At 37.0% G+C, this 16173-nt stretch overlaps 1 protein-coding gene across 1 annotated transcript in view; it reads right to left on the bottom strand.

The window, feature by feature from the left end:
• The window catches only part of Mettl4 (Methyltransferase like 4), an 87338-nt gene that overhangs the window by 6732 nt on the left and 64433 nt on the right, over positions 1–16173 (bottom strand). The window contains exons 7-8 of the mRNA XM_090389788.1: positions 8243–8432; positions 3886–3977 (exon numbers count right to left, since the gene is read on the bottom strand). Of these exons, the coding sequence (XP_090245914.1) occupies positions 3886–3977; positions 8243–8432 (282 nt within the window). The remainder of the gene's footprint in view (positions 1–3885; positions 3978–8242; positions 8433–16173) is intronic.

Raw genomic sequence — 16173 nt, 5'->3', positions numbered from 1 at the left:
AAAGCAAAAACCCATCCCTTTACCTCTGATCGTAGTTACCTCTTTGAGTAAATCCGACTTCAGCACACTGTGATCACTGCCACCTAGTGGTTCCTTTATCTGCAGATTCTTAATGCATGAAGGATCACTACTGATAATTACATTAAAAGTACTGCCTCTAGTTGCCTCCCAAACATGCTGAGGTAGAAAACAATCATCCAATAAATCCACAAAAGCCTTGCTAGTGTGAGTGACCAACCCACAAATTCCAGTCAATATCCGGGAACTTAAAATCCCCAATTATAAGACTCTTTGATTTACTGGCCCACTCTATTACCCTACAGTTTTTTATTATAATCACCAGAGTCGTTAGGCCTATAACACACTCCTACTCTCAATTTTGATTTCTGAGTGCATATTTCAAACCAAACTGACTCGACACTGCGCTGTCCAGCGATGTTGACTGGCTGTACCTCCTTTGATTTTATGTGTTTCTTAACTAATAGCATAATCCCTTCTCCCTTCCTGTACACATTGTACTCCTCAAATTCCACTTCTGCATTCCTTATATCTGTGTGACGCCACGTCTCTGATATCCCAACAATATCTGCTTTTGATGTATTGACCAACACCTCAAATTCATCAAATTTATTTATCAAACTCCTAGCATTGGTGTACATGCAAGTATACATGCAACTGTTCCTATTCTTAGCTACCCTAACACAACTTATGTGTTTACTTGTACCTCAATGACTCCCAGCAGTCTCTGAAATTCCCTGCATCTTGTTTTCCAGGCTGCTGCTCATTCCAATAGAATCAGTGCAAGAATCACTTTCACCTCTGCCAGCAGCTACTGTTAATCTATTACTCCATGTAACCCCCCAATCTAGTAGTTTTCCGATCCACCTAACACTGCCTCGATAGCATCAGCAAATATTCTTGCACCTTTTCTATTTAAGTGTATCCCATCCTTATAAAAGCAGTCTCTCCTGTTAACAAGCACAAACCAGGCTGAGAAAAATTCTACCCCTTGAGCCTTGCATAATCTCTCCAGTGCCGAATTGGTAGACAAGGCTCTCATCATATACTCCCTTGTATCGTGTCTGGACAGAATTGCAGAAATTTGAAATTCAACCCTAAACATACATGGTAATCTGTGTCACCATCTTTTTGCTTGAAGAAAGGGTTCCACATATGCTATTTCAAATACTGTACAGTTACTGCATAGAGTGTAATGAAATAACCTGTTACTTGCAATTCATGAGCTCATATTGAACACTCTGGTTTCTTTGTCTTTCATTATTCTGGATATTCATCACATTATAAATACAAACTACTCAGGTCAGATGTGATGTCATCAGTCTTTATTTTCGAATATTTCATTAAATAAATGGTAGCCTGAAAAACCATTTTGGTTTCATTTTGGTTTATTTGCAACCAAAGAATCCCATGTCATTAATGGCGCAATCTATGTGCACACATAGATTGTACTTACTATACAGGTAAAAGTAAGATGTATTAATATTACTGACTATGAAGATGGTGGTTGATGCATGCATGTAGATGTGGGATATGTAAATACAACTTCAAGCATAAAGCAGCAGCAGCATGGGAAGAATGAAAATAAAAATAAGAATATGGTAGAGTAAGATGTTAACTGTACAAGACGCTAGCTAAAAAGAAATAAAGTGAAGTAGAAAAATAAGATAAGAACATCAAAAGCTTAAAGAAGGTTATTAAAAAAAAAAAAAAAAAAAAAAAAAAGATATACATAAAATAAAGATACTTTAATACCTTTAGGCTATTTGTCACCTGAATCTTTTTTGTCATATTTGAGCTGAATTTTGAATTTCAGTAAAATTGAACTAAATATTTCTGTTTAGATTTATGATTTATAAATTAAAATTTTTCTTAATCAACTGGTTTTTTCTCAATGGGAAAATTGTTCCTTGTCATTAATTTATTCCAAAAACAGCATTGGTGTAATTCTGAAATGAAAGCGAACTGATTTTATCTAAAGAACTAATAATAAGATAGTTGTAGCATGAGGAGATGTGGACAACTGCCATCATACAATTGTGGTCAAACGTTGTTTTGTTTATTTTTATTTTTTTGTTAAAATAAAATTGGCTTATTTTCATTTCAGACACTAATGATTCTTTTTGACTAAACTGATAATATGGAACAATTTTCACTGAGAAAAAAGTAGTTAATTAAACAAAGTTTAAATATAGAAATCATAAAATCTAAACAGTAAAATATAAAACAGTAAATTCCAGCCCAAATACAATAAACAATTCAGAGTATAGTGAAGATCCTTGCAAAGTGCACCTACAAATATAAGGGGAAAGTGAAAAGGTCAAAATAATACTATGAGTGAGTTAATAAAATTATTGCGATAATATCCATGATATGTACAATATCAAATAGATGGTAGCAGAAGGTAATATCCAAATAGAGACACATAATAACTGCCCATCATAACCAGGCAAGCAAGGAAATTACAGAGCTAAATATAAAAAAGGAGCCTAAAGTGCTAAACTCTAAATGAACCATTATATTAATAATGCAAACCTCTAGGAACCTTACTTTGAGAAACAAGTAATAAATCCTTATATAGGAATTATTTTTATTATATAACAATAATTATATAAGAGGGCAGCAAGTTATAAATAGATAAAGACAATTGAAAATTCCAATAATAAGTCAGTTACAATGAATAATATTATGCCGACCGGGCTAGCCGGGTAGGTAAAGTGCCTGCCTAGCAACCCAAAGGTCACGGGTTCGATTCCCGCCTCGGGCTGGGTATCACTATGGTGCTGAACCAACCGGTTGGTTGGATATCCCGGCCACAATACATGAAGGAAGCAAGAAAAAACTGGTTCCTTCATGTATTGATCACATCATACAAAATAAATAAAATAAATAATATTATAATAGACAATGAAAACAATTATTACAGTTGAGGGCAGACAAGTTAGAGATTGTAATGATCATCTACGTTGCACTGAGGAGTGGCATTCTTTGCAGTGTTCATGTCACACCTTAACCCCTGCTCATGTTGGTTCATACCTGGGTAGTCACCTCCAGTATACTAGGTGCAATTTTTCAAGCCTTCCACATGGGGATATACCAAAGTTACTAAGAATCCCACCATCATGAGGGTCCAAGCAGAGGATTTGGTAGTTGCAGAATACCCAAACTTCACTGAAATTTTAGTGGGACCTGATATTCAGCTCCCACACTGCTTTGCCATGATTACTACTGCTGATTGCAAAGTTTCACTTAGCCTTAGAGAGAGAGAGAAAGAGAGATGAAGGGCAGAAGCAATAAACTTATTCATCTCTTTTAATTTTAAAGTTACTTCCAGTAACATTCCTTTAAACTTGAGTTAAGCATGTGATAGTTTCAAATTCCTGTGACTGTGCAAAAATTTGAAAAATCAGCAAAAAAATAATTCAAACCTGTTGATTTTTTGATGCCACCTATATTTTCAATCTTTTCTGAACACAAGTGTAAAAAAATCCATATTCTATATTAAAAAGATATATTTTAAATATATTTTTTTAAAATTAAAACTCCCTTTAGCCCTGTCAGCAAGTGAATGCAATTTAAAAACCACAAGCTTCAACAAACAGTGTGATTAGATGCCAGCTTGTCAGTAAGTGCTTTCTGCATGGATCAAAACTGGGACCTGAATATAGGCTCCATTAGCATTCTGAATCCCAGATAGAAAGAACATCTGTAACAAACCTCAGGGACCAAATTATTAGTTAATATATACCTAGCACAATGTACCAAAATCTCTGAATTAAACTGGCAGAAACAAAAGAAAGTAAAACAAAAAAGAAACAAATAAAAGAAAAAAATCACACTTATTAAATTAATTTGGCTTTTACTTACTTCACTGCCACAGCTTGTCCATGAAGATAAAAGATACCTTGCGAACAACTCTAAGCACTTTCCATTATTTGGTATATACAGTTTTAAGACATCTAAACAAAGAAATGGACTTAGTAAGAATTATGTTCTTTTAATGTTCCAGAAACTGCTTAGCAAGGAAAGGAAACTTTAAAAAAGTTGTTTATTGTGGATTTTTTTTTTTAACCATTTTGTTCACTTATGTAATATTGGCTTCTAGGGCTTTTTTTTTTGTTGTTGTTGAAAAATGTATAGGACCAGTGCATAAAAGAAACCTAAAATGACCCATTAATAGTATTTATAAAACCAGGAATTTAAATTGTAAGGTATTAAAAGAAAAATTCTTTATTAAACTTTAAAATATATATTTCCTGAAAATACAACATATGCACTGCTGAAATTTTGGAAAAATTATTTTTTTTCTGGTCAACTGCCATTGTTGTTTGTATTTGAGTAAAATTTAAACCACAGCACATGCAATCATGCATGATTGATATATATGACTGCTGACTTTTCACTTTGGTTTGTTTCAACCAGAATTTTGTCTGGAAAATTTTTTTTTCATCTAGCTTTCATTCATGTTAAATTACCATTTTCACAACATTTAAAGTTTCCTTCATAAATAATATTGAAAAAGATTAGCTTATGTAGCTAACTTGGTAATTTATTTATTTTACTATATCTATAAACATAATAGATTATTTTACTATATCTATAAACATAATAGAGTTAAACCATGGCCAACTTCTGGCATGTGCAGGCCCTAGGTGCTCTTCTTTCGAAGGCTTCACTACATCACATTAACCATATTAAAATGCCCTTGAATTAAATCTAATTTTTTCATTTTTAAAGAAATTTGAAAGTGCATCTATAAATTTGGTTTTGAAGTTATTTCCACAACACTTAGACCTGCACTAACTTATCTCAATATGAAATTTGATGATGTTGTTGATGATTTTGCTAATATAAAAAAGCCGAAGAAAGAATTTATCTTAGTGTATAATTTTATCATAGGAATAAAATCACCGAATTCAATTTTTTTTTTTTGGTCCCTGTTTTTTCATAGGTGCTAGGCACAGTGCCTAAAGCCTCTAAAAGGTACACCTTGTTGTGGACACTCTGGCTTGGGTTTCAGCCAGAAGAATTGGAAATTACATGTTAAATGACCTCTCCAAAATAGGTATTCTCTAATATGAATACAGACACTTTAATAGTTGACCTTTTCATAATTTAAATTTGCTCGAGCCAGGCATTTGCAAGAGTAATCTACTTATGTGTGTTTTCATAGGTCAACAGGATTTGCAATGAAGGCCACGGTTATTACTGTAATAAAGTAAACCTGTAAAATGTAACATCTTACAATCCAGAAAATTTTACAAAAAAAAAAATCAGCATTTTAAAATTCAAAAATATCGACAAAGCAATCCAGCACTCATATAAATTTGTCTGGATCACGTTTGTCTTTAAGAATCCACACAATAATTGATTGATTATTTGAAAATTTTTAAATCAAATAAATGATTGCTATTTGTATCAGCATGTTAGGGACAGTTATGTTATGTTATTTGGTTTTTAGGAGCATTAGCAACTAAGGCCATATTGGTCTTGGGATATGCGGTGGTCATTCCATGACCTTTCCGCATCCTCCGTATTTGGTAGTCACGGGCTCGAACCCCGGTCTAATCAAGAAGCGTGTGCTACGCACTGCTGCTCCTGCCCACCTGGCTACGGAGGCGCCAGGGACAGTACTAGGGGCAAGAATATACTAGACTCAATCATCACCCACGTATCTAATGACATCACAGGGTTGACAGCACAGGAACCATTAGAAAGAAGTGATCATGGAGTTCTGAGTTGAATGATGAGGAGACAGCAGTTGCTACAGGCAAAGAAATGAGGTTTCAATTTCAGGAAATATTATAACAATTTAAAGTGTTAAATAAATAAATTACAATTATAGCATACCTTCAAAGCTATAGTCACAGAAACCTTGAATACATATATACTGTTAAGAAAGTACAGCAGGAGAAGGATACTGCAAAGGATGAATAATGAACTAGTCAGTTTAAAGATGTCGAGTAAAAGTTACACTGTGATAAAAAGTACTGAAGCTTATAACACAAAAATGATCTGCAGTAGTACAGTACCACAGAAAAGGTTAGGCTGTCAAAAGCAGACTGAGACACTGCTGGCTAAGACAGCCAAAAGTGGTGAACAGAACTTTTTCATGTATGTGAATAAGAGAAGAGAACAAATGATAATAGACCCTTGCACAAGTGTGTGAAAGTCTTAGAAAATCAAGCTGACATTGCAGATAAATTGAACAGCTACTTTGAATAAATATTTACAGAAGAAAGACCCTTTGTGGTGAGAAGAAACTGCACAAGGGAAGCTGGAAAGTATGAAACAGCAATACTGAAATTTCCGAAGATTATTTATTAGAAAACCTTTCAACATAAAGGTGAGAAAGGCCCCTGGAACTGATAGCATATACCCAAAATTTTGAGGGATGCAGCAAGAAATTGTAGTGAATCATTCAGGTTAATTATGAAGGCATGATTGACTCTGAAGAGATTCCTGTGGATTGCAGAAGTACCAATGTACTGCCGATACAGGTGGTCCTAAGTGTGAAATTGATAACCATTAACCAGTCAGCCTGACTTCAGTGGTAGTGAAAATCATGGAAGAATCAAGAGTGCAATACAGAATCATTTAGATCGAAATAGAATTCTGAATGAACAGCATGGTTTTTTAAATGGAAAATCATTTTTTAGTGACCTGGTTTGCTATTTTGGCAGATTCACTCATGAGCTGAATGCAGGAAATAATTTTGATAGATATTTTGTTCACTTGGGTTTTCAGCAAAGCATTTGAACTCAGTCTCACATAAGAGGTTATTATACAAGCTGAAACATGTTGAAATCACAAGGAAGATCCTTAGTTGAACAGGATGGGAGTAAGGCAAGAGGCAGAAGGTTATGATTAATGGTTTTTCTTCAGAGTGGGCTTGTAAGAAATGGCATTCCCCAAGGAGTGATACTAGGACCACTACTGTTTTTGATTTTCTATAACATCAACAAAGGGATAAAGGGCATGATTTGTAGATGTTGTCCAGATTGATAGCCAATGATCAGTTGTGGCTGTTATTTCTTTTAGTTTAACAGTGCAAGGTCAGCTTGGCCATAATGCACCTCCAATTATCAGTGCTAAATAGAGCCTCTTCAGGATGACTTAGACATTAGGGATGGTCAGAAAAATGGCAGCTATATCTGAATGCAGAAAAATGCAAGGTCTTACACTTGGGGAATGGCAACCCCAAAATAAATTATACTTCATGGGGTTGAACTAAAAGCAGAAGAGGAAAGGGATTTAGACTTGTTGGACAAAAAGTTATCCAAACAGTGTAGACAGGTGGAAGGAAAGCCCACGGTATCCTCTCAATGATTTATCATACATTTGCTTGTAGAGATAGGGAGGTCATAACACCACTGTATAAGGCACACTTGGAATGCTGTGTTCAAGTATGGAGACTGCACCTAAAAAAGACATCAAGTTTCTTGATTGGGTCCAAAGAAAGGTAACACACTGGTGAGTCAGCAAAAGAGCATCCACATAAAGAAAGACTAAATGTGTGAGCCACCAAGCTTGGAACCTAGACTGAGGTGTATAAGACTATGAGGTAAAAGTAAAAAGAATGAAGGTGGAAATTTCACTGTTATAAATGTTTCCAAAATTAGGGGCCATATCTTTAAATTTAGAGGTTTAGATAGACTGGATTTCAAGAAGTTTTAACCAATGAGTTGTTAATTACATTACCTCTTTGGGTAGTTGAGGCTAACAGCTTGGGAAAATTCACTGGATGAAAATTCACTTGGGAAAGTTTGCTGGATGCTTTTTTTCAGCAATGCAAGTTGGTGGTGGTGATGTAATAGTGTAGAGAGAGTTTTTACAGTGCACACCATACCCACTGATACCAGTGGCACAACATTTGGATACCACAATGTTATCTGTAAATTGTTTCTGATCATGTGCATCCCTTCATAGCTGCAGTATATCTATTTGTGAATGTGTTCTTTAAACAAGATAATGCACCATGCCACAAGACCAAATCTCCATCCAATTTGCAACTGTTAACAGCAGGTGAGTTAACATGGACCAGCATTCCTGTGGCACGCTTCTGACATCTTGTTTAGTCTATGCCACAATGAATTCAGGTTGTTCTGAGAATTAAAAGTTGATCTACTCACTATCAGGTAGGTGCAGCTAATAAATTGGCCACAGTGTATATGTATATATATATATATATATATACACACAGACTAAAGAAGGAATGGCTTACCATGTAATGGAGGTTTGTGTGAGTGAATGCTGCTTGGGATAGTTAAAAGGATTTTGTGGTTAGGTATTTCAGGTAGATTAGAAAAACCATCTGGACATAATTCACTAAAAATTCTGCCAATAATCAAATTTTCATATGGTTTCTTCTGATGTGAATCAATAGGATGGACAAACATTCCTCTTCTTGTAACCTTTTTTGAATACAAAAAAGAATCATAGTGAGAATATTAGTGCATCCATGTATTGAGGGTATTGCAAATTAAGATTAAAATGTGTGATCTAATTATATTTCACATATTTTAATCTTGATTTACAATGAGAATAACAAGAACAGAATAATAATTAATGCATAGTAGAAAATTATTTAAGAAGGCTTAGATAATTAATAAAAATGTACATTCAAAAAGCAAAATATTTCCTATATATAGCAACTCCAGTTGGAAATAAATCCAAATACAAAGGCATTAAAGACATGTACATTTATGCAGTAATGCATAAAATCTTATCTAAAGTATTGGCTCCTGCAAAGGATTTGTGATTAATAATTATGCAGGGAGGAAGTTAAAGCAATTGAAATATTATACTCAAATTGCTGTTGATCATAGCATAGGTACCCTATTAACTTGGTGTCATCAACTAACCAAACTGACAAATTGCTTTGTCCAGTGCAGAATCCTTTTAAAAAACTGCAGCCCATCATAACCCCAGTAATGACTCTATTCTTGATATTTCTGAGAGTATGTTATATTCCATGCTTTGACAGAAAGTTAGTTATACTGTTGAAACAGATTATAAGTTGAAAGATTGCATGAACAAGAACTTTTCTGCCAGATGCAAAAATATCTTCCAAAATTGTAAGTCCAGATGAACTGCTAATTGTGGAAGACACACTACAGCTGAATACTTCTGAATGGAACATCAGCATGCAATCTGCCTTTAGGTAAGTTGATTGGGGATTTTTTGCACATCAACCATTTTGATCACAGTGTGCAAGTTGATGCACCTATAATGGAAAGAATAACAAATTTATCAATTTCAAAAAATTATCAATTTAAAATAATTTTTAAATTGTCAATTTTAAAAAAAATTTGAAATGTGAAAAAAAAAAAATAGTCATAAGACAGCAATAGGGCAATGTTCTAATGTATTCTGCAGTGAGTTGTTTACAAATATCATCATATATTTACATATAAACACAAATGAAAATTATTCCCCTCCCAATCACTGCAAACTAATAAAGCTTAATAAGGATAAAATTTATCAACATTAAATACTGAAGTGTTCTTTTCAGAGAAACGGAATTGGGATAAACTTCTTCCAACAAACAAATAGTATATGTTAATAACTAAAAGCAGAGATGGGGGTTTCTGTCATCTTTTTTAAAATCCCAGAATGCAATGCTATGTAAAATAACCAAAAATAACGTTGTAAAATCATCAAAAGAAAGATGTCCATTTCTCTGTCATTACAGAAGCAAGCTACCCCCTCCACTAACACCAGATATTCACTGAGTTAGACAACTAATGCATTCCTGGCACAATGATTTCCAAAACAGATGGATACAGTACATTTTAAAGGTGCATCTTAGAAACCAATTTTTCATAGTAAATAAAGTAATGAGGAATTTATACTCTGAATCAAACTATTGGACTTTTCTTCTTATCATGATCTACACTATGAGGTACGAATATTCTAGACCTGATTATTATGCAAGGATCAGATAGCATCATAAGGGGGCACACAGTATAAGAACCATTAGCAGGAAGTGATCACAGACCTGAGTTAGTTTTTTTTTTGGTAGTTGTTGGCGCATCGGCTTCTGTGGCCATAGTGCACCTCCCAAAGTTTTTGCAGTACTTTGATCCAAGCCCGAGGCGGGATTCGAACCCGTGACCTTTGGGTTGCCAGGCAGGCACTTTACCCACCTGTCTAGCCCAGTCGGCACCTGAGTTAGAAGATAAAGAAAGAGACTGAAGTTGTTAAAGGAAAATGCATACATTTTAATTTCAAGAAAAGGGATTATGACAGTTTCAGATAGTCAAGAGACAGTAGACGAATAGCAAATACATCAGAACTGTAGAGGGAGAGAGGAGAAATAACAAATACATCAGAACTGTGGAATATCTTTAAAGCAACAGTTTCAGAGTCATGAATGCATTAGCATTAATAGAGGCATATGATGCAAGAAAGCAAGCTTATATAGCATCAGCCAAAAAAAAAAAAAAAAACTCTTCAGCATTTTACTCATCCATTCACTCCAAAGGTTTGTCTAGTTCAGCCTTGAATTTATTTAAGCTGCCAACTTCCACAACAGATGGAAGCTTGTTCCAGCAATCGACCACCCGCTGGCTAAAGGCAAATTTCCACACATCTATTCTACAACTGTCTTTCCTCAATTCGAATTTATGCCCCTTCAGGTGTGGAATCTGAGCAAGAGGAAGAATCTCATCAGCATTAAGTCTGCTCAAACCATTCAAGACCTTATACCTCAATCAGATCACCTCACAGGTGCCTAGTCACCAGATGCTGCAATTTGCAGAAATTAAGCCTATCTTGGTAACAGCAACCCTTTGTTCCGCTCACTAATCTCGTTGCCCTTCTCTGTACTCGTTCTAATAGCTAAACATCTTTCCTAAAATGGAGCCTCCAGACCTGTATGCAATACTCAAGGTGTGGCCTGACCATTGCCTTATACAAGGGAATAATCACCTCCTTATCCCTGCTAGCAAAATTCCTACACATCATTGACAAAACACCATGAGCTACTCTTGCAACCTGTCTGCACTGTTCAGAAAACTTCATATCTGACTGCACAATCATTCCCAGGTTTTTTCATTCTCCACTACCCGAGTGTAGTACTGCACAGTTGGTATGTTATTTTTGGATTACTGTTACCCATATGCAGTACTTTGCATTTGTCTGGACTATGAAGATTGAAAAGATTGAAGTTGTTAAAGGAAAAGGCATGCATTTTAATTTCAAGAAAGGGGATTATGACAGTTCAAGAGACAGTAGATGAAAAGCGAATACATTAGAACTGTGGAGGGATAGTGGAGGAGTAGTGAATACATCAGAACTGTGGAATATCTTTAAAGCAACGATTGCAGAGTCATGAATGCATATAAACAATTAAGAGTATATATACCACAAAAAATATGCTGAGATGGATAAACACAAAGCTAGTCAAATTAATAGAGCACAAAAGGATAAAAATGGGAAAGTTAGAGAGCCACAAAAAATTACTGAAGCCTATAACAGTTGCAAGTTGATCAGTAATACTAGTGCAGAAAACGTTAGGCTGGCAAAGGCTGAGTATGATAAAAATCACTTGCTGAGAGAGCAAATAACAGCGACCAGGAATTTTTCACATACATGAATACAAAGAAGAAGAAAATGAATCATATTAGATCCTCATGTAACGGGTATGAAAAAGTCTTACATAACCCAGCTGATGTTGCTGATGAACTAGATATGTACTTTGCATCGATCTTTACAGAAAAAAGACCCTTCGTAGTGTGGAAAGCTGTTTGAATGAGGGTGAGAAATATGAAATTAGCATTGATGGCACATGCTCAGTAATTTTGGAGAAGGTGAGTGAACTGAACTATTAATTAGATTAATTATGAGGGCATTTTTGGGCTCAGAAGAAATTTCTTTGGATTGGAGAAGTACCAATTGGTGTATACACTGATACACACCAATGAGCCAAAACATTACGACCAGCAAGTCATTATGCAAATCGAAGCAACTGCTGGTGAACTAAGGCACATGCACAGGTCGGGACACAGCCTAAAAAAAAACACCTGATATTGAGCTCCGTTAATCAGTGTTACTCTTGTTTTTCAGATGGGAAAGGCAGCGGACTTAAGTGAGTTTGACAAAGGCCAAATTGTAATGGCCAGACGACTGGGTCAGAGCATATCCGAAACAGCATGGCTGGTTTGTTTGTTTGTTATTTGGTTTTTAGGAGCATTAGCAAATAAGGCCATATTGCTCCGGGGATATGTGGTGGTCATTCCCTGACCTTTCCGCATCCTCCGTATTTGGTGGGCACAGGCTCAAACCCCAGTCTAATCAAGAAGCGTGTGTTACGCACTGCTGCTCCTGCCCACCTGGCTAAGGAGGCGCCGCATGGCTGGTGGGGTGCTCACAGTCAGCCATGGTTAGGCCCTACCGAAAGTGGTCTGAGGAGGGAAAACCCACAAACCGCCAGCAAGGTGTTGAACAACCACGGCTCATCGATGCTCAAGGTGAGCGAAGGCTCTCCCCGGATGGTACATCTCAACAGAAGGGTGACTGTGGCACAACTCGCCAGTAATTGGAATGCTGGTGATGGGAGTAATGTGTCACAACACACAATACATCAAGCCCTGCTGAAAATGGACTGCGACATGCACACTTGGAGTGGCACAGGCCACTCCAAGTGTGCATGCTAACCACAGTTCACTGGAAATTGTACCTACAATGGGCAAGCGAGCATCAAAACTGGACCTTGAGTGATTGGAAGGTTGTCTGGTCCAATGAATCACGTTTCTTGTTGCACTATGTGGACGACCGGGTACATGTGCATCATTTACCTGGGAAAGTGATGGCACCTGGTTGCACCATGGAACAAAAACAAGCCGGTGGAAGCGGTGTCATGCTTTGGGCAATGTTCTGCTGGGATACCCTGGGTCCAGTCATCCATGTGCCAGGCACTTTGATGTCTACCACCTAACTAAACATCATTTCTGACCAGGTAGACCCTTTCGTGGCAACGGTCCTCCCCTCTGGTGGTGCCGTCTTTCAGCACGATAATGCAGCATTCCACACCGCCCCAGGATTGTTCGAGACTGGTTCATGGAACATGAGGAAGACTTCCAGGTATTGCCCAGTCCTCGAAATTCCGCAGACATCAATTCCATCGAGCATGTTATTGTTATTATTTGGTTTTTAGGAGCATTAGCAACTAAGGCCATGTTGCTTCTGGGATATGCATTGGTCATTCTCCGACCTTTCCGCAACCTCCGTATTTGGTGGTCACGGGCTCGAACCCATCGAGCATGTGTGGTTTGTGTTGGGACAACTCCAATCTGCAGCATCTCAACCATGGACCTTACAGGAGTTAAAGGATTTGCTGGTTACGTGTTGGTACCAGATACCACAAGACACATTTAGAAATCTTGTAGCATCCATGCCTTGCCGTGTACGAGCTGTTTTGGCTGCACGTGGAGGACCAACATCATATTAGGTAGGTGGTCATAATGTTTTGGCTCATCGGTGTATACAGGCAGTTCTAAGAGCAAAGTGGGCAAATACAGACCAGTCGGTCTGACTTCAGTGGTAGGGAAAATCATGGAGGCAATGATAATGAACAATAAAGGGACATTTAAATAGGAATGGATAAAAAATAATAATAATAATAATGAGAAAATACTAGTTGATCAAAGGATCATAGAAAGCAGTAGCGTAGCCAGGATTTTTTGTTTCGTCAAGGAGCCAATTGCCTAATGCTAAAAAGCACCACAATACCAGCTTTCGGCATCAGGGGTTACAATGTACCTGCTGAACCTACACCTGTGGCTACACCACTGACAGAAATTGTACCATATTACAAGTATGAACCACAGGCTCTACTAGAGGTCCCAACCCAAAAATCTGTGCTGGGACTGCACCATAATAACGGACAGTGACTTAATGACTTTGTGTTTATTGTCTGATGGCAACGGGGTTCTCCCCCATCTCTGAATAGTACTCTGTGATGCATACAGTTCTCTGTAAAGGCCAGAATATTTATGTGTAAGTGTAGGGTGGTGCAGTGTAGTGTTGGACTGTGTTGTTCATCTGGCTGTTTGGCCATGGGTGCTCCCCTTGTGGGACCCAACGTTGCCTGTCACTAACCCCATGGAGGTAGGCCAGGCAGTGCAATAGAAGAAAAGAACTCTGGCTAAGCAACCCCCCCAGAGTCACCTAAACTTTCTAGGGGTGCCTAAAATAAATGAAAATTAAAGTGTGAGTGCAAGAGATAGTTTGAGAGTGGGGAGTAAAGGTAGGTAAGAAGAAGAGAGGAAGAAAACAGAAGGCATCCTCTAGATGAGTGAGGTAGGGAGGAGCAAAGAGTAAGAATGTCCCTGGATTGGGAAGCTTGCCCAGGCCTGGGGAAAGGATAAAAGATTGCACAGCTAGGGTGCTGCACAAAGATGAGTGCCATAATGGTGTGGGTCATCCAAACGTAACAGTTCCACCTGTCCCGCAACAAGGTATACAGGTGGAGTTCTCTCTGTGTGGGTTAGATGATTATATAGTTGTCCGTGTGGATTGTTGAATTTTGGTATTAATCTTCAGATTGAGCTGGAATCAAGTTTGCCTGGATTCTCAAGTTATTCCTACATTTGGTGAACACTTCCTGGGCAAACTGTGAGAGCATGATGAAACTGTCCTGGTCAGCGGGGAAAAAGTGCTCTTGTCCAGATGGAAGCCCTTTCATGAATGTAGTAAGACATGTTCTGGAGTCTTCGTAGTTTGGACAGTGGTAAAATATATGCTCCCAGCTTTCTGGGAGCTCACAGGAGCAGTTAGGATCTTCAATGATGCCAAGTTCAGCATTTAGGGAGCCATGGCCAGTGAGAGTGGAGGTAAAGAGACTAGGGGCAAACCAAACCAGGCTTAGGGCTGGTGAAGGTTATTTGGGGAGTGAATCTCTTTCTGACAAGACATTTATGAGGGGAATCCCAACCAGTGTTGCCAATTTAGCGGTTTTCCCGCTAGATTTAGCGGAATTGCTTCAGGTTTGGCGGATTAAAATATGTAATAGCAGATAGCGGTTTTTTTAGCGGAATGAGTTTAAATGTAAAAATTTTAAATATGTTTAGCATTTTATATATTTTGGCAATGTAACATTTAAATTAAGAAATATTTTATTGATATACATCGTAAACATAGTAGGGACATCTTATTTAATAGTTTTTTTTATAAAGTGAAGAATCGGTTTTATATTATTCAGGGATCCCCTGAGGGGAATCACAACAATTTCAATACGTAGTTACACTCGTGGTCAAACGATAAATTCATAGCTTTAAATTGTTGAATCAAATCTAAAAATGTGGAAAAAATTCTAATGAATTAGCCCCACCTTTTTTTGAAACTGCGAAGGAATGCCATTGGATTATTTTTCTTCGTCGTAATTGAATCATCTGGAGAAACAAAATTATAGTGATGAATAACCTCATCATCGGTATAATTAATGTCTCGGTAGAGATCTTTATATGCAGGCCATCCATCACTAATGATTCTTGTACTTGACAATATTCTCTTTCTTATAATTGATAATAGAGTTGTTTTATCTCTATTTTCTACCGGAACTAAAAAAACATCGTTTGGTAATTCTTTTGAATGCACCAAAAACCCATTGTGTTCCTATTAGTCATCCTCTATTATTCTATTATTAGCTATACGGTGCAAGGAAGCCTGAGGCTTATGCTGCACCAGCCGAAAAAAAAAAAAAAAAAATTCTGAATTATTGAGAGAGAGAGAGAGAGAGAGACAGAGAGAGAAGTAGAAGGGAATCACCAAGAAAGAGAAGAATGATGATGATATCCAGCTCAGGACCCTGGGTATCCCAAGCCCATACTCACCAGGTGTGAGTCCCTGGGGTTATTATATATTTTCTTTTGAAAAATGCTGATTCGTCAATTTCAACTTCGATAGGTATTCCATTTTCTGAAATCCCCCTAGTTAACTATCTTAATCAATTATTGATATCATGCAGATCTCCCTCAGATCTTTGCATTTTCCAATAACAGTTTTTTTTTTTTTTTTATTGATATTTAAATGAAGAGCAATGCGACCTTGAGACCAATCTTAGGACCAGAAGTATAGAAATAATAAATTTTGAGATAACGCTAATGTACTATCATCAAAAAATGATTTGTCTAATACTCTTTGTTTTACAGC

This window comes from Mastigoproctus giganteus, chromosome 1 (assembly GCF_048544385.1).
Source record: "Mastigoproctus giganteus isolate SK-2022 chromosome 1, ASM4854438v1, whole genome shotgun sequence".
Taxonomy (NCBI): domain Eukaryota; kingdom Metazoa; phylum Arthropoda; class Arachnida; order Uropygi; family Thelyphonidae; genus Mastigoproctus; species Mastigoproctus giganteus.
Note: the sequence above shows the minus strand (reverse complement) of the source record. Positions and strands in the feature narration are given on the sequence as shown.